Source organism: Mobula birostris, chromosome 1, assembly GCF_030028105.1.
Source record: "Mobula birostris isolate sMobBir1 chromosome 1, sMobBir1.hap1, whole genome shotgun sequence".
In the NCBI taxonomy this organism is placed as follows: Eukaryota; Metazoa; Chordata; class Chondrichthyes; order Myliobatiformes; family Myliobatidae; genus Mobula; species Mobula birostris.
Window position 1 is genome coordinate 26,574,756 of NC_092370.1, and position 22,152 is coordinate 26,596,907.

The following is a 22,152-nucleotide window of genomic DNA, read 5'->3' on the forward strand; positions in this document are numbered from 1 at the left end:
CAAATTTGATTTTCACTCCACAGTGTGACTTTAATGCTACTGCCTGGGGCAAGTTCATTCCATAGATAGGAACCCTTATAGGTTTCATCCAATGACCAGCTTTCCTCCTGCCCCCTCTCTCTCCATCACTCCCACTGAAGCTTGTGACTCTTTCTCAACACCCCTCCCTCCACATATTATCAATTGATCTGCCATTTGAATTGAAGCCTAAATTAATATCAATTGGAACCTCCTCCCCTCCCCGCAAAGGCTTCTGGTCTTTCAGTAACCATGACAGAAAGCAGTCGTGGTAGCTAAGACAAAAATGGTATAAAAATTGTAACTTTGGATCCCAATTTCCTTTTTGCATGAGTCTCCCACCTCTTTCGAACATGTCTTCCAACTATCAATGTCAGTAAGGTTGAAAGAGTACAGAGAAAATTGACAAGCATGTTGCTGGGATTTGAGGATTTTAGTTACAGGGAAAGGTTGAATAGGTTGAGATTCTTCCCCCCCGCCCCCAGAGTGTATGAGACTGAGAGCAGATTTGATAGAGGTGTACAAAATTATGAGGTAAACGCAAGCGGTTTTTTTCTCCCATTGAAACTGGGTGAGATGAGAACTGGAGGTCACAGGTTAAGGGTGTAAGGTAAAATATTTAAGCGGAACCTGAGGGGGTACTTCTTCACCTAGAGCATGATGTAAGTGTTGAACGAACTGCCAGTGGATGTGGTGGATGCGGGTTTGATTTCGAGATTTAAGGGAAACTGAATAAGAACACGGGCCAGGAGTGGGATAGAGGGCTGTGGCCCTGGTGTGGGTCAATGGCACTAGGCAGAATAACAGTTCGACACAGGCGAGATGAGCCAAAGTGCCTCTGTCTGTGCTGTAGTACTGTATGACTCTATCTGAATGACGTTATGGCCAAACGTCAGGGCAGCTGACAAGCTGACGACTCACCACTTAATATTCATTTCTTGTAAGCAAGGGGTTCATCCATAATAACCAAAACATAGAGCTCCTCTCTCTACACCCGAGGTGCTTTTGCTTTGGGTGAGAATGGGGGTTTGTGTTGCAGTTCCTGAAGTGCATTTTCATGCAGAGAGATAAACCCTCAGTCAGCTGGGTCTTACAAAGGCATATCTCCCCTTCAACTACTTTTTATGAGCCTGGGGTTACTTGCATGCCTGTGACCAGTCAGAAGCAGGCAGTATGAGTACACATCTTGCAGAGTACTTTTAACCAGTCCTAATATGTGAACATTAAGACCATAAGACAAAGGAGCAGAAGTCGGCCATTTGGCCCATCGAGTCTGCTCCGCCATTTTATCATGAGCTGATCCATTCCCTCGCCTTCTCATCATAACCTTTGATGCCCTGGCTACTCAGATACCTATCAATCTCTGCCTTAAATACACCCAATGACTTGGCCTCCACTGCCGCCCGTGGCAACAAATTCCATAGATTCACCAACCTCTGGCTAAAAAAATTTCTTCACATCTCTGTTCTGAATGGGCGCCCTTCAATCCTTAAGTCATGCCCTCTCGTACTAGACTCCCCCATCATGGGAAACAACTTTGCCACATCCACTCTGTCCATGCCTTTCAACATTTTTTTTTAAATCAGTCGTTGTCACCGCAAGTCAAGCTGCGTCTGCCTTCCCGTTCTCCCCACTCCGGCTGCTGCCCCTCGTTCCGTACCCAGCCTCCTCACTCCTCGCTTCTGCCCCCTCGGCTCCTCGCTCCGGCTGCTGCCCTTCACTGTGTACCTGGTTTCCTCACTCCTCCCTTCAGCGACCAACCAGCTCACCCATTCAACTGCAAACTATAAGCTGTAGTTATTGATTGATTGGTAAGTACAGCGCCTTTTTGCCCTTTCAGCCCTTCAGACCATGCTGCCCAGCAACCCCCAGTTCAACCCTCGCCTAATCACGGGACAATTTACAATGACCAATTAACCTACCAACCGGTCCATCTGTGGACTGTAGGAAGAAACTGGAGCACCCGGAGGAAACCTACAATGTCACGGGAAGAACGTACAAATTCCTTACAGGCAGCGGTGAGAATTGAACCTGGGTCATTGGTCCTGTAAAGTGTCACCCTTGCTTGTCTTTAGTGGTGCTTTGTGAGACAAGAGGATTGTATTTACAGACTAACCACCTATGTGGTGATTAGTTCACTCCATAGCCAGAAGAATGTAGCAGACGTTTTCCAAGTATAACTCTGATCTAGAAATACTTGGTCTTCTGGATTCAGCAGTGAAAGCTAGGCAGAAGAACCTCTTTTGAGCGCTAGTCATGGCATATTTCCGTAGCACTGAGAACCAAAGCATTGTATAGTATAGATCAGGGCCATGCCCACTTGGTGTTCCAGACTTCCTGTAAGCTGCACCACTGCAGGGTAAGCATATGAAACAGGGAAGTCAGGATCTCACTGAGGGTTGCCTAAAAGATTAGAATTTTTTTTTAAAAGATTAACTTTATTTGTCAAATGTACATCAAAATATAGAGTGAAATGCATAGTCTGTGTCAAATCACATCAGCGGGGATTGTGTTGGCCAACATACAAGTGTCGCCACACTTCCAGCACAACATAGCATGGCCACAACTCACTAACCCTAACCGTATGCCTCTGTGTTGGACTGTGGGAGGAAACCACAGCACCTGGAGGAAACCCACACAGTCATGGGGAGAGTTTACAACTGCTTACAGCCAGCGGAGGGAACTGAAGCCCGGTCCTACAGCTGGCATTGTAAAGCTACCATGGTCACAGTAAGATAGACCTGGGTTTAGGATGACCAGCTTACCCTTTAGAATGACCATTGGTTTTTCTGTTGATAAGATGTAAGCAAGGTCAGGATCAGGTTGGAGTAGATCATCAGGCAGATCGTGGCCAGCTATTGGGAGTGAAAGTCAGGCTTGACACTAGTGGGGCGGGGGGGTGGGGTAGGAGATGGCGGTTGTAACTAGAATTGACTGGTGGGATCCTGAACTACGGCGTTGTGAGCTACAGGTACCTAACTTAGGGGCCTACCAGTGCTGGCTTCCCAGTTCCCAGTGACAGACTCCATGGGTTAAATATTGCTCAGGCAGCTGGCTCTTGCCCTCACATGGAGTTGAAGAATGTCCTTGTACATCACTTGTCTATGCCACAAGCGATGGAAAATCCAATAAGTCAATCCAGATAAAAATTGCTGACAATTGGATGCCATTGTGCATATTCAAAAGTCAAAAGTCAAAGTTCAAAGTAAAGTACATATATGTCAGCATATACAACACTGAAATTCAATTTCTTGAGTGCATACTCAATAAAATTCATAGTAGAATAACAACGATAATAGAATCAATGAAAGACTGCATCAACTGGGTGTTCAAACTGTGCAAAAGACAACAAACTCTGCAAGTACAAAAAGAAAGAAATGATAATAATGAATAAATAAGCAATAAAAACATGTTATCATTTCTTAATGCATGCATTACTAAATGACAATAAAAGGGGACTGTGTGGCCTCATAGTCATACATCATAAATATTGAGAACATGAGATGAAGAGTGCTTGAAAATGAGTCCATAGGTTGTGGGAACATTTCAATGATGGGTCAAGTGCAGCTGAATAAAGCTAACCCTTTTGGTTCAAGAGCCTGATGGCTGAGGGGGTAATAACAGTTCCTGAAACTGGAGGCTCCTGTACCTTCTTCCTGATGGCAGCAGTGAGAAGAAAGCATGACCTGGGTGGTGAGTGTCCTTGGTGATGGATGCTGCTTTCCTGTGACAATGCTCCATGGTGGGGAGGGCTTTAGCCGTGATGAACTGGGCTATATCCACTATTTGTAGGATTTTCCATTCAAGGGTATTGGTGTTCATACCAGACTGTGATGGAACCTGTCAAAATACTTCACCAATACTCTCTGCCACATACCTATAGAAGTTTGTCAAAATTTTAGATATCATACCGAATCTTTGCAAGCTCCTAATTTATTAATTGTTATTTCTGGTCATAATTTGTAATGCCTGGACTTTTTAAAAAATCTACACAAGTAAGTTATACTCGCACTGAGGAGCTTTATCTTCTTATGCAAAGCGACGTCATTACATTCATATTGTTTCTAATAGGCCACGGCACCTGTTAATATCCCTGGATCAAAGTTCACACCTACCAGCAATGGGTTCAGCATCTCTTGGCAATCTCCACCGGTTACTTTCACTGGCATCCCAGTAAGTATGAGAAGCTTAACGCTTGACCGGCACTTGAGTTTTTCCAAACAATAAAGTTTTCAGGCAGCTGAAGACATTGAGAAATTACGAAAAATGTACTTCATTTTATTAAGTTTTATATTTTTTCAAACAAAATTGTGCAATGTTCAAATTTTGTCTTTTTGATCCAATTCATGTAAAGGGATGTTAGCAAATCAGTCCACAGTGTAAAGGTAACAACAAACTGTATTGATGAGAAAAGTATAGTTGAGCTGATCTTTCTGCTCTGCATTTTGCAAGTCCAATCTATTTTCTTACTCCTTAACTGCATCCATTGACAGTAGTTGTCCAGGTGAGTTGGAGGCAGTGATTTTTCAGTCAAGCCCCTCTATGTCTGAGGTTCTCGTGTGAAAGACCCAGATAAGCCCAACAACTGGCAACTTTGATTTTCACTCCACAGTGTGCGTTCCGTGAGCCATTTGGGTAGAAGCAGATATTCACAGTGCTGTGAAACCTGCCTAGTGTGACTTTAGTGCTACTGCCTGGGGCAGGTTCTGTCCATAGATAGGAACCCTTACAGACTTCATCCAATGACCAGCATTCCTCCTGCCCCCTCACTCTCCATCACTCCCACTGAAGCTTGTGACTCTTTCTCAACACCCCTCCCTCCACATATTATCACTGTTTGCTTACTCCTTAACTGCATCCATTCACTCATTGACCAGGTAATCTTGTTTATCCCCATGGTCATCCCAGTTTTACCCAGTCAGACTCATCCTTCTTTCCCAGTCTCCTGCCTCTTGATGAAAGTTCTTCAACCTGAAATGTTTTTCTCTTCCCACAGTCACAGTCAGACCTGCTGGGTTTTTTCCAACATTTTCTCTTTTTGTTTTAAGCACCTGCAGCTTCATGATTTTCACACTAATGGCATTGCAAAATTCTTTGCAAAACCTCTCTGCCTCACCATCCCTGACATTATGACCCTCCCTAACTCTTCTCTTTAGAAAACCCTCCTAATTTTTCCTGTGGTACAGCATCATCTTTCCTCTCTGGAAGGCCTCGGACATTTTTTCCATCAGGAAGATGCAGATTAATGCATATTAGTGCTTTGAATGAAAAATTTCTTATTTCCTCTCTAAAATAATGCAACAGTATTGACTACTTGAGGAGCTTGAGTTCATTGATAAAGTCACCAGAATGGCACTACCTCCTATTACTGCTTCAGATTTTGCTTTATTGACAGATCTAAACTGGTCACTGCTACAGGAACTCGATAAATATTGGCATTTTTCTAAAAGTACCATTGACGTTTTGGCAGCCAAGCACATGTACAGTATATCGCCTGCATCCTAACTCACAACTTGCATAAATACATCTTCCGGTTGACATTTGCTTCCGGCTCTCTCAAGTGTTTTGTATCGTAATCGTGCTGGTGCAAATGCAGTAGTTTGAACAAGTGTTTCAGCATTACAGTGTTTTCCTTTTTGAAATAGATTTACATTATTCATTTTTGGGCAATGAATGTAGGGGAGACAATTCCATTCAAGGTCCTTTTGGAATGTTTTTTCTTGGATTCATGGTTTAAATTGGCATTATTAAGTTTAAAACTAATTTTTTTTTAGGCAAAGTTTTGATTAGTCCTGCTATGCCCCTGTGTTGCTTTGGGTCACATAGAGTATCAAATGCAGCAAAGCCATTTTAATTGAACATTGGATTGTGGACAATAAACAAAATAGGTCAGACTGTAGGGAGGTGTAATCTTTTGGAATAGGTGACAGATAGCAGAAGCAACACACAAAATGCTGGGGGAACTTAGGCGCCATCTATGGAGGGGAATAAACAGTCGACGTTTCAGGCTGGACTGCTGAGTTCCTCTCGCTCTGGATTTCAAGCATCTGCAGAATCTCTTGTGTTCAAGATAGAAGGATTGCTTTCTTCCCTGTGCTAGTTAACAAAATAAAAATAATGTATTGTGATTTATTGATTAAAAGAACAGATTTTATCTCTTGCCTCACCAACATCTTTTAAAAATATAAATGTTTAAATAGGCCATTCAGTCATTTGTAACTGATGGAACCTACGATCTCTATCTTGGCATCACAGATTCTACTATTCTTTAAATAACTCCTCCTTTTCTACCTAGGACTCCATTCCCTGCTGAGTTCTTCTTGTCCGAAATGTTCCTAAATTTCCACTTCAAACTACAACTTGGCTATATCATTGACTATGAATGAAATATTTTTTGGTTTGTTTGACACATCAATTGCTAAGTATGCTTTGCCTCTTGTAATGTTCCAAACATAGCTTATAGTAAGTCATTGTGTTCATATAGTTCATTTTGTAAATTTGATTGCAGTATATTAAAAAATTATGTCATTAATAGCCCTTAGAATGGAAGAGTGAATTGCAATTAACAGTCTTAAAAGGGGCTAATTACATAATGAGGGTGATAGAGGGGGACTTCCGGTAGAGCTCATGGAGTGAAGTCGTGTTCTTGACTCGCTCCATTACCTCTGAGTTTTTTTTCTTATGATCAGCTATATTTTAACTAACCATTAAGGCATCGACTTTTACAATACTTTGAAACAAATTGGGCTCTTCGATAATCGGATGTTTTTAAGGTCTGCTATGTCTAAGAATGGGAAAAATGGGAAAGACGGCAAACCTCCGGTTAGACCGAAAGGTACTGATCTTCCTCCGACTGAACCACAGGTGACTTTGAAAGCTATATCGGATCTAATTCAAAGGGAAATCTCAACCTCTATTACGGAACTGATTCATTTGGAAATTTCAATTAATTTCCAGAAGATTGCCGCCGATTCAATCGATAAGATACAATTATCTATTACGGAACATCAGTCGGCTATATCTAATCTTCAAAAATCCACACAACAAAATGAACTCAAGATGGGGAAAATTGAAGAAACAATTACTATAATGAAGAAAAAACTTGACTTTCTGACCTTAAATCCAGAATGCGACGGCAGAATCTTCGAATGATTGGTGTACGTGAAGCTGTGGAATCTGACAATCCTATGAAGTTTTTTTCTCAACTTTTAAAAGATGCATTTCCTACTGTATTTCCTGACCAACCACCGTTATTGGATCGGGCTCACAGAGTTCCATCATACTCATCTAAGTCAGATAAACCTCGACATGTCATCTTCCGTTTTCATTACTTTCAAGACAAGGAGAAACTGTTTCGATTCGTTCGATCTAAAGGTTACATTGGTTTTTCGGATTTTAATTTCCAGTTCGTGGAGGATTTCAGTAAACCACTTCGAGATCAACAGGTTCGTTACAGATCTGTGATGTCAGAACTCTACAAGATGGATTTAAAACCAGCGCTGCTTTACCCAGCACGTCTAAGGATTCATACGTTGGATGGAGCCCTCCATTTTTTTGAATCTCCATCGGATGCCCAGAGTTATCTGGATCAATTTTCACCTTCAACATCTTAATCGTAATTTTTAACTATCTCCGTTTGATCGGAGGTTGTGAATCTGTTGGCCTTAATTTTTTTTTGCCTTATATGGGCAGAAAAGTTTATTTTTGATTCATTAATATGGTTGCTAAACTTTCTTTCTATCTGCGTCATTCCTTTCTTTTTCCCGGGGATTCTGGGTGGTTATGTCCTCAGCGTAATTCTACGTATTTCCTTTGAGGCCTTAAATTTTGTAGTTTTTAAAATCTGCTTTTTTGGTAGGTTTTCATAGCTAGTTTATGTTAATATTTTCATTTCTTTTTTTGTTTATTCATAGGGTCTGGGGTTTGTTGCAGTTTTTTTTATATTTTTTGGCTTTTTCTTTGTTATATTAAGTGTTTGTTTTAATTGATTTACTTTTTTATTCTTTTACTGTTTTATAACTAGCTGATCTTTTTTATATTTACACTTTTTTTAGGGAGCGTATACCAGAAGTCATGGGGGTAGTTTTAGTGCTTGCTTCTTTCTGGCTGGTCTGTTTTAGATTTAGCCTTGGGGTCATGGAGTTGGGGGTGGTGGGAGGGGCTTCACGTTTTAGTTTCTTTCTTCTTGGGCTATGTACATTATTGAAGTATTGGTTACGTTCTTCTTCCCGGTATCTCTTATTTGTTCAGTTCCCTTTCCGGGTTCGTGGGTCGAGCCTATCGTCAATCCTTCTTTTTGCGGGTTGACTTTAGGGTTTATGGAGTCTATTATTAATTTTGTCTCCTGGAATACTAATGGTCTTAACCATCCTATTAAAAGGAAAAAGGTTTTTAAAGTGTTCCGGAGACTTAAAGCACAAATTCTATTTTTACAAGAGACCCATGTGCGGAGGGGGGACAAACTACGTTTTTTTAAATTCTGGAAGAAACAACAGTTTCATTCGAACTCTAACGCTAAGATTCGAGGCGTCTCTATCTTTATAGACTCCTCAGTTACTTTTATACAACATGATATTACCTCTGATCCGAATGATAGATTTCTACTGGTTAGTGGTCTACTATTTAATAAAAAGGTAGTTTTGGTTAATGTTTATGCTCCCAATATGGACTATCTGGAATTTTATAAATCATTATTCAATCAGTTCCCGAATTTGAATGAGTTTTCATTGATCTGGGGCGGAGATCTTAATACCTGTTTATCTCCAGCTTTGGACCGTTTGGCTCCTCTACAAACCTTACTTAATAAATCTGCAACTTTGATTAATTCATTCCTCTCTGATTCTGGGTCGGCGGACATTTGGCGTTTTTTGCATCCTCAGGAAAAAGACTTTTCTTTTTTTTCACATGTTCACCATTCCTATTCAAGAATTGATTATTTTTTTTATTGACTCTCGTCTTATTTCTTCAGTGATTAAATGTGGTTATGACTCTATAACCATTTCGGATCATGCTCCACTTAAGCTTTCTATTAAAATTCAGGCCAATACACAATATAATAGACAATGGCGTTTTAATTCGCTGTTGCTTCAGGATTCGGACTTTGTTAAATTTATGAATGAACAGATTGATCTTTTTTTTTACAATCAACTCTGCAGAGGATATTTCTGTGAACATTCTTTGGGATACTTTTAAAGCTTATATTCGTGGTCAGATTATCTCGTATTCTGCTGCTTTGAGGAAGAAGCTGAAGCAGGAGGAGTTGGTAATTGTGGACAAGATTAAGGAAATTGATAAGAAATATGTTACAGCTCCCTCTGAGGAGTTATATAAACAAAGAACTGAACTTCAAATGGAACACAGTTTATTACTTTCGTCCTCGATTGTAAACCAATTAAAGAAAACAAGAAGTGAATTTTATGTACATAGTGATAAAATTGGCAAACTGTTGGCTAACCAATTGAAGTCTAACTATGCTAAATCTCAAATTAATCAGATTTATAATCAAAATGATCAACTGATACTTGATCATTCGGGGATTAAACAAACCTTCTTTGATTTTTATTCTTCCTTATATCAATCAGAGTCTCCTCGAGACTCTAAATATATGAATGATTTTTTAGATAACCTAGACTTCCCTGAGATTTCACAGGATATGTCTTCTATGCTAGATACTCCCATCACCACTGATGAGATTAAGAATGTTATTTCCTCTATGAACCTGGGGAAAGCTCCTGGCCCTGATGGGTTTACCATAGAATTTTATAAGTGTTTTGCACCTTCATTAATCCCTTGGCTCTGTAGGGTTTTCGAGGCTTCATTAAAACTTGGTAAGCTTCCCGAATCTTTTAATAGAGCGTCAATCTCTCTAATATTAAAGAAGGATAAAGATCCTGCTCAATGTGCATCTTATAGACCAATATCTTTATTAAATGTTGATTCTAAAATTTTTTCTAAGTTATTAGCAAACAGATTAGAAAAAGTACTTCCTTTTATTATTTTGGAAGACCAAACGGGTTTTATTAAAGGTCGTTACTCTTTTTATAACATTCGCACACTGTTAAATATTGTTTATACCCCCTCACAAAATGTTCCTGAGTGTGTTATCTCTTTAGATGCTGAGAAAGCCTTTGATAGAGTAGAATGGCCTTACTTATTTAAGGTGCTTGAAATGTTTAATTTTAGCTCGAAATTTATATCCTGGATCAAATTGTTATATCATTCTCCTGTGGCCTCGGTCCGTAATAACTTTTTAAGCTCACCTTTTTTCCCTCTTTTTTGAGGTACTCGACAAGGTTGTCCTCTTAGTCCCTTATTATTTGATATTGCATTAGAACCTCTTGCAATTGCCATTCGAGAATCTCCAAATATTACTGGGATAACTCGGGGCTTAAAGTCCCATAAAATATCACTCTATGCTGATGACTTACTTTTATATATTTCTAATCCTCAAAAATCCATCCCTGCTGTTTTAGAGTTATTAGCACAATTTGGTCTTTTTTCAGGTTATAAATTAAATCTTAGTAAGAGTGAACTTTTCCCGATTAATAAACAACTTCCCTTATATCATAACTTTCCGTTTAAATTGATTAATAATTATTTTTCATATCTTGGGATTAAAATTACTTGTAAACACAGATTTATTTAAGATTAACTTTTTACCCTTAATTGACCATATTATTCAACTTTCATCTAAATGGTTTCCTTTATATTTAACTTTGATTGGTCGTATTAATGCAGTTAAGATGTTTTTTCTGCCAAAATTTTTATATATATTTCAGGCATTACTGATTTTTGTTCCAAAATCTTTTTTTTGATAAAGTTGACTCAGAAATTTCTTCATTTATTTGGCAAAATAAAAACCCGAGACTGGGTAAAATACATTTACAGAAAGCTAAGAGAGATGGAGGTTTAGCATTACCTAACTTTAGATTCTATTATTGGGCAATTAATATTCGACATATGAAATTTTGGTTACTTGACCAGGATATACTATCCATTCCCAAATGGGTAGCATTGGAATTACAATCTGTTCAGGGCTATACACTTGGCTCTATTTTAGGTTTCTCTCTTCCTTTTGATTTGAAACGCCTCAAACAGGTATCTAACCCGATAGTTAAATATACCTTACGTATTTGGTTTCAATTCAGAAAATTTTTTGATCTTAACCAATTTGGGCAGCGATTCCTATTTTAGGTAACATATTTTTTCCTCCCTCTTTTACGGATCGTGCTTTTCAAATTTGGAAGACTAAGGGTATTTCATGGTTTTGGGATTTATTTTTAGATGGTTCCCTTATGTCTTTTGAACAATTATCTAATAAATATAATTTATCAAGAATACATTTTTTTAGATATCTACAAGTTAGAAATTTCCTAAGTACTATTCTTTCTTCCTTTCCAATGCTTCCTCCTACATACATTCTAGATACTATAATTAACCTTAATCCATGTCAGAAAGGTGCATCGTCTATGATTTATAATATTATTATGAAACTTAGGAAAGTTCCATTTGATAAGATTAGGGTACATTGGGAACAGGAATTAGGTTCTATCATTTCCGTGGGTAACTGGGGGCAGATTTTACAATGAGTCAATACTTCCTCTATCTGTGCTAAACATTCCCTAATTCAATTTAAAGTTGTTCATAGAGCACATATGTCCAAAGATAAATTAGCTCACTTTTATTCTCATATTAATCCTTTTTGTGATAGATGTCCAGGGCAGATAGCCTCTTTAACTCATATGTTTTGGTCTTGTCCTACTCTGGAAACTTCTTGGAGAGACATTTTTAATATTATCTCAAAGGTATTGAATATAGATATCTCTCCTCACCCTATTACTGCTATCTTTGGACTACCTAAAATTTCCAGTAATCTTTCTCCTTCAGCCCGTAGAATGATTGCATTTCTTACCTTAATGGTGAAAAGATGTATCTTACAACATTGGAAAGAGCTTAATGCTCCAACCAGCTTTTTTTGGTTTTCTCAGACGATATTATGTTTGAATTTAGAGAAAATTAGAAGTAATCTTTATGATTCCTCACTTAAATTTGAACAGACCTGGAGATCTTTTATTCAATATTTTCATTTAATGTAATTTTTTTTCTTCTCTTTTTTGCTCCATATTTATATACCCTTCTTGTTTTTTTTACTGTTTTTAATGGAGGTCGGGTTTGAGGACGTGATTTTAAGTTCTTTAACTCTTCTTGGTTCCAAGTTAGCCCATTGCTTTGCTTTGCTTTTAGTTTAGTTGCATGGTGGGTTTTTTGGGTTTTTTTTTTTCCTTTTCTCTATTGATATATATATATAAAAATTAGTATACTATTATGTTATCTTAGTATGTTATGGTTAAATTACATTGTTTGTATCACTTTTTTTTTCTGTATTAATATCTCCTGTAATTTTATTATATTCTAACAGTGTATTTGTGCCTATATGGCTTACCTTTTTGTATACTTATTCAATAAAAAGATTTAAAAAGAAAGAAAGAGGGTGATAGAGCCTGTTAAAAGCGAAAAGTCATTGTCTGCCCTTTTATAAAATAGGTACAATGAAAATAAAGTTCAAAGTAAATTTTATTATCAAAGTACATATACGGGGGGGGTGATTGATAAGTTCATGGCCTAAGGTAGAAGGAGCCAATTTTAGAAAACCTAGCACATTTATTTTTCAACATAGTCCCCTCCTACATGTATACACTTAATCCAGCGGTCGTGGAGCATACGGATCCCTTCTTTGTAGAAGTGGTCCACAGCAGCGGTGATGGATAAGTTCGTGGCCTAAAGTAGAAGGAAATGAGTTGTTAACTTCAAACTTTCTGCATTATCACTCAAAGAGTTGAACTGCACGTGCATGTAACGAGAGCATCTTGGACCTCCAGGTGGTCCACAGCAGAGGCGATTGATAAGTTTGTGGCCTAAGGTAGAAGGAGATGAGTTATACCGCTCTTGTTACATGCACGTGCAGTTCAACTCTTTGAGTGAAAATGCAGAAAGTTTGAAGTTAATAAGTCATCTCCTTCTACCCTAGGCCACGAACTTATCAATCACCCCTCGTATGTCACCATTTGCAACCCTGAGATTAATTCTCCTGAGGGCATACTCAAAAAATCTATAGAATCATAACTATAACAGGATCAATGCAAGCTCAACCAGAGTGCAGAAGACAACAAACTGTGCAAATGCAAATATAAATAAATAACAATAAGTAATGAGAACATGAGATAATGAGATAAAGAGTCCTTAAAGTGAGATCATTGGCTGTGGGAAACATCTCAGTGATGATAGGCAGGTGACTATAGTTATCCCCTTTTATTCAAGAGCCTGATGGTTGAGGAGTAGTAACTGTTGTTGGACCTGGTGGTGCGAGTCCTCAGGCTCTTTTGTCTTATTCCTGTTGGCAGCAGCGAGAAAAGAGCACGGCCTGGGCGGTGGGGATCTCTGGTGATGGATGCTGCTTTCCTAGGACAGCGTTCAGCGTTTCACAGTCATAGGTGTAATTGCCACACTTAGTTATTAGTGACATTTTCTTTTCACCATTGGGAATTCACGCCAGTGGTCCTTAACACTGCCTTAGACCAGACTTCAGAGTAGGCCGGCCGGATCGTGACAGCAATTATTGATCAGGAGGTCTCACTGCAAGACAGAAGATGTTTCAAGCCATCTCGCTTCACATTTGAGGTAACTTAGGTACTTGTTGGGTTCTTTGAGCACCTTTGTTCATTGAAGTATGCTTGATCCATATTGGGGGATAGACATGGATGAATTTTCTGTTTTGATTAAGGCCAGGATGCAGAGATATTATGCTACACTATCAAATTTGGGCAGATTCAAGACAGAACTTGAGTATATCAATTTAAAATGGTATTGCCATGTAGAGCTGCATGGGAATTTTATTTGAGACGTTAAACTAGGATTCCATCTTAATTTTAATTTGGTTGTAGTGCATTAAGCTGTACTGTTTTCGTGGTGTTTTAAACAGCATCTGCACTAAAAAATGTAATATCATTAATCGCATAGCAATTTTTGGAACGTTGTTATTCACGAATTTGTTTTCTTACAAATATAAGGTCATTCTTCTAATTTCCAGTAGTAGATTGCGGTATAATGCTGCTTTTATTTATAAAGGAAAGGTCCTCAGTGACATTCTGCTTCAGTTATTAAAATATATCAAAATGTTAGAAAACCTTAACAAGATTGATGATGTCAGGCAATTAAGCCACTCCGGGGAATCTTGAATTCAGTGTTTTAGACTCAGGGTGAGTTGGTTTTGCAATTTAAGATTGAGATGAGACAAATGTTCATGTTCCAATATTAAATTGTGACAATAATGTGCTCAAAGTTTATACCAATAAGAAACTGTATAGCAGGGGTTCCCAACTTGGGGTCCACAGACCCCTTGCTTAATAGTATTGGTCCATAGCAGAAAAAAGGTTGGAGATCCCAGCTCGAGACTGAAATGTGGGTTGCAAGAGGAAATGGACTAGTGCTTTCCCTTGTGTATGCTGCTCTTCATTCAATGACTGTAGAAACCAAATTTTCTATTTTGAAGACAATATATGGTTAGAACCGTGTAGGAAGTCTTGGGGTACTTCTTGTGAAAGTATTGCCAGTGTTTAAAAAAATGTTCATTGGAGACACTGAGAATGAGATCCCAGCAAGCCAAGTGTCAGTCTGAAAGCTTCAGTGCAAACTTCCATTCAAATACACCAGCTGTCTTGATGTGAACTTTTCTAGTTGATACTTGAGGATTGAGTGAAACTCTAACCAAGCAATGTAAAACAAAAATCCTCCCATTCCTTCTCCCTCTAGCCTTTGCTTACTATTTGTGGATATTTATGGTCCAGACTGATTGGTGATGATCAAAGGCAGTACAGATTGTAATAGACCTTAAAAACAATGAGAAAGTAGTTTATTACTGGAATGTAGATGTGCCACTATAGAAATCAAACATTACATTGGACATTAGAGATGCGGCATTGCATTCGTAGGACATTTTACAGGCCCTTCGGCCCACAATATTGTGCTAACCTTTTAACTCTTCCCTCCATTTTTCTGTCATCCAGCTGCCTATCCAAGTGTTTCTTAAGTGCCTCTACTGTATCTGCCTCTACCACCACTCCAGGAAGACTATGCACTCTCCACTCTCTGTAAAAAAAAATTACCCCTGCCATCTTCCCACCCAATACCTTAAAATTATGCCCCCTTTTATAGCCTATCTCCACCCTGACAAAAAGTCTCTGGCTATCCACTCGACCTATGCCTCTTATCATCTTGTACAACTCTTATCGAGTCACCTCTCATCCTCCTCAGCTGCAAAGGGAAAAACCCCAGCTTGATCAGCCTATCTTTGGTCTAATAAATTGTAGCTTCAAACAGCGTGTTTTGAAGCTCTTTTTTCTGTCATCTTCTGCAGGTGTGGTTGAATCCTTGAGCGATCTGCATTGGGAGGATGAGGAAATGACAGGAACTGTACAGAGTGCTTTCCTCTATTAATGACCATCTCCTAAAAACAGTGACCACACTGGGTACAGTGATCACCATTGATCTGTATCCCAATGCTCGTGAAGAATACAGACGACCATCAGTATCAACGCTGTCTGGAAAATGACAGTGCTGATGGAAATGATTTACAATAATTACGGACATAACCCTTCCAGCAATAGTTAATGTCTGTCCTCACAGTGTCATTGATCTAAACAAGCAGTTTACAATGTCCTATAATAATCATTCTCAATGTACTGAAAATGAGTGCATTCAGTACTTGTGACAATTTGAGGAGAGTTATTGTGGATTTCAATTATTTTTATGGAACATAATAATGATGCCCAGTGCAAGCATAGTTAGTCCTTTCACTGGGCAAGACTAGGACTTGATACAGTACAGACGCTCACTCATTCCTCTGTAGAAAGCATGGTTAGTGCTACGAGCATTGTGATTTATAGTAATTGTGCTCAATGTCTCTTAGAGAATTATCATGTTTTGCCCATTAGAGCATACTAATGAGAGGGTTTGTCAGCTCTGAGAATTATGTTATGTACAATTAATGTCTTTGTTGCAAGGCTGTACTGCACTGTTCCATTGAAGGTCCACCCCCCTGGCAAAATTGAACTAACTCAAAAGCTCATTATGTATCCTCCTGATACTGGGAACTAATGAGCATGGCTTCATTACTGCATGTAGGCTGTCATTGTACTCTAAAAGCATGTTTTGCTTCTTTTAACCATAATAAGTTGAATGAATCTTTATTGCACAAAGGACCATTTATAGAGATTAAAATCACTTTGTTTTGTCCTTAGTTGGCCAATACTCGTATTTTAAATAATGTTCTTTTTAATTCATGAGAGGAGGCACAAAAGCTTTACTATCAATGAACAGCATTCAGGGTAATGTAGGAGGTTCACGTTATGCTATTTCATTGCCAGTCTCAATTCCCACTGTAAGGAGTTTCTACGTTCTCCCCATGACCGTACAGGTTGCCTCCAGGTGCTCCGGTTTTGTTCCCACATTCCAAAGACATACGGATTAGCTGTCCGAAAGGTTGACAGTTTACTCTTTTCCATAGATGCTGCCTGGCCTGCTGAGTTCCTCCAGCATTTTGTGTGTGTTGCTCGGATTTCCAGCATCTGCAGATCCTCTCTTCTTTCACATTAGTAGGCTAATTGATTGCACACGTGGGTGTAAATCAGCTGCACGGGCTCATTGCACCGTAAGAGCCTGTTACCGCACAGTATCTCTAAAATTAAATAAAACTTTTTGCCAGTAGCCTTCTCAGTTTCAAGGGTGCCCTTCTACCATTCATGTTTTGTATGTTCTGAGGTTCGTGGTGAGCCCCAAAGGGAAACCTTAGACTCTTCATAGACAGGGCAGCAGGTGGATAGTTTGTGCGGTGACTTACTCCTAACTGGGCTTCCGCAACACTTCAGTGTGCTCCCGATATGGAGGTTCCTCACACCATCTCTAGTTCTCCGTTTCCACTCCGAGTGCTCACCTGTTCACGATTCCCAGGAGTTAGTAGGGGTGTTGCATTTTTTTGTGGAATCTATGACTACACCTTTGAATCTTTTCCTTTGTCCACCTGGTAATCCATTAACACGACAGAGCTGGGTTACTCGTATGGTGTCAGTCATGTGATCAACGTGACTAGCTCATTGTTGCTGATGGAGAGTGACTATATCACTCCAGTGCCCGGGAATGGAAAATTCTACAAAAAGTGGCCTTAGGTTCCACACCACCAGGTTCAGGAACAATTATTACCCCTCAACAATCAGGCTCCTGAACCAGTGTGAACAACTGTACTTCTTCCCTCTCTGTGACATTGTCATTCCCTTTTCTCAGATCCTCCGTCTCTGCCGCATTTGTTCTCAGAATGAAGCTTTCCTTCCCAGAACATCAGAGATGTCCTCTCTCCCTCCACCACTGATGCTGCCCTCATCTGCTTCTCCTCCATTTCCCAGACAGCTTATCTTCCTTTAACCTCTTGTCCTCACCTACCACTCATGAGCTTCCACGTCCAGCACGTAATTCTCTTCAACTTCCGCCATCTCAAGCGGGATCCTACCAAGCACATCTCTCCCACCCCTCCCCCACCAGACACCCTGCTTTCCGCAGAGACCACTCCCTATGTGATTCCCTTGTCTATTTGTCCCTCCCTCACCATTATTCAAGGCCCCTAAGAGTCCTTCCAGGTGAGGCAATACTTCACTTGTAAGTCTGCCAGGGTTGTCTACTGTATCCGGTGCTACTAGTGTAGCCTCCTCTACGTCTCTGAGACCCAACGTAGATTGAGGGACCACCTTGCCCAGCAACTTTGCTCCGTCTGCAACAGGCAAGATCTCCCGGCAACCAACCATTTTAAGTCCAGTGCCTATTCCCATTCCGACACGTTGGTCCAAGGCCTCCTCTACTGCCAAGATGAGACCCACTTCAATCCCAGCCCCCACCTACCTACCTTTCCCCTCACATGGCTTCACCTTTCACCTTCTGGCTTGTACTCCTTCCCCGTACCCACTATCTTATTCTGGCTTCTTCCTCCTTTTATTCAAGTCTTGATGAAGGGCCTTGGCCTGAAACATTGACTGTTTATTCCTTTCCATAGATGCGGCCTGATCTGCTGAAATCCTGCATTATTCTGGATAACTCACTCACTCCAGTGCTCAATTGACTCCACAACCAATAGATTCACTTTGAAGGCCTTTGCAACTCGTGTTCTCAGTATTATTTTTTTTTAATTATTTGCACAATTTGTCTTCTTTTGCACATTGGTTGTTTGTCAGTATTTGTTATTTTATAGTTTTTCATAAATTCTACTGTATTTTCTTATTTTTCCTCCAAGAAAATGAATCTGAAAGTAGTATCTGCTAACATATACATACTTCGATAGTAAACTTTCTTTTGACCCTGTCATCTTCAATATTGTGGATGTTGATTTGAGAGAGGACATTGACATTAATTCACTTAGCCAAGCCATGAATTTGGAAGACTTTATGGAGATGCTGTTCTTGGTATGTTCCAGTGTCTTGAGTCAGCTGCTGTCGATAGTCTAGATCTCAGTGGATATAAAGGGGGTAGAGATCACTGCTCCCTGATGAAGCTTGAGTTTTGTACAAGGCAAGGTCAAATTTGACTTTTCTTAATCAATCAAAGTCTGCACTGAGGTTTGCCTGTGGCAAGAGGTGACTCTCTAATTAATGGGAAGTGGTTCAGGTTTTCCAGGTTCTTGTTCTGACAAACCACTTGTGAGAGTGGAGGTAATTTTCAGAACTGGGTGGAAGCTGTTCAGCCTATGGGGACGACACTCCAGAACCCAGGGCGGCCAAACCTCAGGACTTGAATGCAATACACAAAAACACTTGTGCTAATGTGCACCCAGAGGGCGAGTCCCGGCCCATCATCAACACTTTCACTGAAATATGCAAAAAGACGGACTTTACGCTCAAAACTCAGTGGGACAAAGGTCTGAAGCGAATCCACCCTAGTAGCCATTTATCCACTTAATGATTTGTAGAGAGGTCACACTGCATCATGTAATACAACCTTCTGATTGGTTTTCAGTCCCTTTCCACGAGGCTCTGAAGTCACACACTGAGCACACTTTCTCACTTAATGTCAGTGTGGAGTATGGAGGAGCGCTGACCTCTTGTCCATCCAGATGTAAACGTTCCATAAAGCCAAAGCTCACTGTTTCAATATCAGGCCCGAAGAGCAGCTGAAGGGGATGCTCCTGTTGACCTGCTCCGGTAACGTTATAGGACAGGCATGGTGAACTTTTTTTTATTGTTGAGAGTTCTAAATAACTATCTATGGAAAAGAGTAAACCGTCGATGTTTCAAGCCCAGGCCCTTCCTCAGGACTTTTGGAAAGTAAGGGGAGAAGTCAGGGTAAGAAAGACTCAGCAAGCATGCTGCCTGGCCCGCTGAGTTCTGAGTTCCTCCACCATTTTGTGTGTGTTACCTGGGCTTGAAAGGCTTGTCATGTGAAGAGTGTTTGATGGTTCTGGGTCTCTACTCACTGGAATACAGAAGAATGGAGGGGATGGGTGGGGGAATCTCATTGAAACCTATCGAATGTTGAAGGCCAAACAAGAGAAAATCTACTGATGCTAGAAATCTGAGCAACACACACAAAATGCTGGAGGAACTCAGCAGGCCAGGCAGCATCTATGGAAAAACGTACAGTTAACTTGCCAGGCTGAGACATCCTGCTGAATGGTCTCAGCCCGAAATGTCGACTGTAATTATTTCCATAGATGCTGCCTGGCCTGCTGAGTCCCTCCAGCATTTTTAATGTTGAAGGGCCTCATTAGAGTGGATGTGGAGAGGATGTTTCCTATAGTGGGGTGTGTAGGACCAGAGGACACAGCCTCAGAATAGAAGGGCGTCCTTTTAGAATGGAGATGAGGGTTGTATTTGTGTAATCAGAGAGTGATGAATCTGTGGAATTCTTTGCAACAGGGGGCTGTAGAAGCTAAGTCTTTGGGTATACTTAAGGCAGAGGTTGATCAATTCTTGATTATGTAGGGCATGAAGGGATACGGGGAGTAGGCAGGAGATTGGGACTGAAGGGGAAAATGGATAAGCCATGATCAAACAGCGGAGCAGACTCGATGAGCCAAATGGCCCAAGTCTGCTCCTATGTCTTATGATCTTATGGAATTAATAATCATGGCAATCCACACAAAATGCTGAAGGGACGCAGCAAGCCAGACAGCATCCATGGAAAAGAGTAAACAGCCGATGTTTCGGACCGAGACCCGTGATCAGGACCCTTCTTAATAATAATAATAATATTATTATTATGGACTCTTTTAAAGAAAAAGGCTGAGTCCTGTTGCTTTTTTAGGTGCATTCATTCTTTTACTATTAATAACAGAGACAGACTGAAATAAATGAAACACTTCAGAAAACCTGTTCAAAATTTATTGATATTAATCTTCTAAAAAGACAATTGAAAAGTAACATCATTTCTAAATAGCATTGATGTTGTGCCTCATACGTATAAGAAATGTGAATGTGTAAATATGAGCTTTGGTGCCTATTCAGAAAAGATCAAGGAAAGGAAAATGAACACACTTTACTCTCAGTAGGACTTTTGTTGCTGCACTAACAATGACAAATATTTTTATAGCTGTCTTGTATTTGGTTGTTTTGAGAGCCGTGCATAGTACTAGTTCCTTCAGGAAGTCTACTCCAGTGATTGGACTTGACCAAGCTTATCACTGAAAACAATGACTCACGTGAATATCACACACAGAATGCTTCTTTCCCCTTCCTTTCCAGTCCTGATGGAGGGTCACAACTCAAAATGTAGATAATTTATTCCTCTTCATCAATGCTGCCTGACCTGCTGAGTTCCTCCAGCATTTTGTGTGTGTTGCTCTGGTTTTCCAGCATCTGCAGAATCTTGTGTTTATGACTTACATATGGTGATGAAAATATATTTTCATATATTTTTTCTTATGGTCCAAAGAAGTGTTAATATTGCCACTGATATTTTTTTCAGTCATTTGAATGTTTCAGGTATGGGATTTCAGAGTTTCAGATTTGATTTTAGTGATCCATCCCTCTTTTAATATTTTCTAGTTTGGCTCTTAAATCGACAACTTTTTGTCTCCAAACTGAGCTGCTCTGTAAATTGGATAATTTTGCATTTCAAAATTATCCAAATCAATCCACTCTCATGACTAATGTTACACTATTTGCATACTTCATGGATTTATCAGTTTCTTCAAATGACCTGAACTTATGAATCTTAAAGAAAGTCGTTCAGTAGCTGAACCAGTGATCCTCATAAGTTGCATTGGAAGGTTCTGAATGACTTTTCAAGAATTTTAATATTTGTCATTTGATATTTTTTATGCTTGGAAATATTTAAAAGTGCCATTTTCAGCGTCATGTTTAAATACTTTCAGTTGGGCGGGGGTCTAACGAAACGAGGTGGGGAGGCAACACTGCATGTCACATGGCAGCAAAATATTTGTGTATGCCATTTTGGGCATGTGGGCTATTCATGTGCCAACCCTGAGCTGCTGGCTATTTCATTCACAGTCACTTTGACACCAGTGTACTGCTGTCTGGTTAAGATTTCCCATAGCTGCAATCATTGCTGAGTAAATCCCATGACTCAAAACCAACATCCTATTGTTTTGAGCGCTAAGGCTTTTTTTTATTTCCTCTTGAAGGCTGTTTATACAAGATTTCAACTGATATGAAATCTCCATATTTCCAAAGCACAAAAGGAAACTTCTGCCATCTTGCCTGGAAATTTTAATCCAGTACAGTTGTCAACGGGAGCTGAAAGCTGGGGAAAACCCCAGTTTTGTTACATCTGAAATGCTAAGATTCTCAGCAGTCAATGTAAAAATTTTTTTGTGGTGGGAAGTAACAAGGGGTACTCTGCTGTACAAAGATACGTTAAGAGGATTATTGAACTCCCTTGGAGTTCCTTCATGTGCTCGACAGAAGGCAGGAGGATACATGGGTCTTGAACAGCACCCGGGGGAAATTCAACCAGATCACACCAGTTGTGATGGGGCAGACCATGCTGACTTCAGTCTACGATTGGCTGCTCATCGAGGAGAGTCTAGGCCCGGAGGACACAGCCTCAGAATAGGACATCCTTTTAGAACAGCAATGAGAA

General features: G+C 39.8%; 1 protein-coding gene across 1 annotated transcript in view; it reads left to right on the forward strand.

Moving 5' to 3' along the window:
• The window catches only part of znf704 (zinc finger protein 704), a 212,388-nt gene that overhangs the window by 177,385 nt on the left and 12,851 nt on the right, over positions 1 to 22,152 (forward strand). Inside the window, exon 7 of the mRNA XM_072253050.1 lies at positions 4,090 to 4,191. Within this exon, the coding sequence (XP_072109151.1) occupies positions 4,090 to 4,191 (102 nt within the window). The remainder of the gene's footprint in view (positions 1 to 4,089; positions 4,192 to 22,152) is intronic.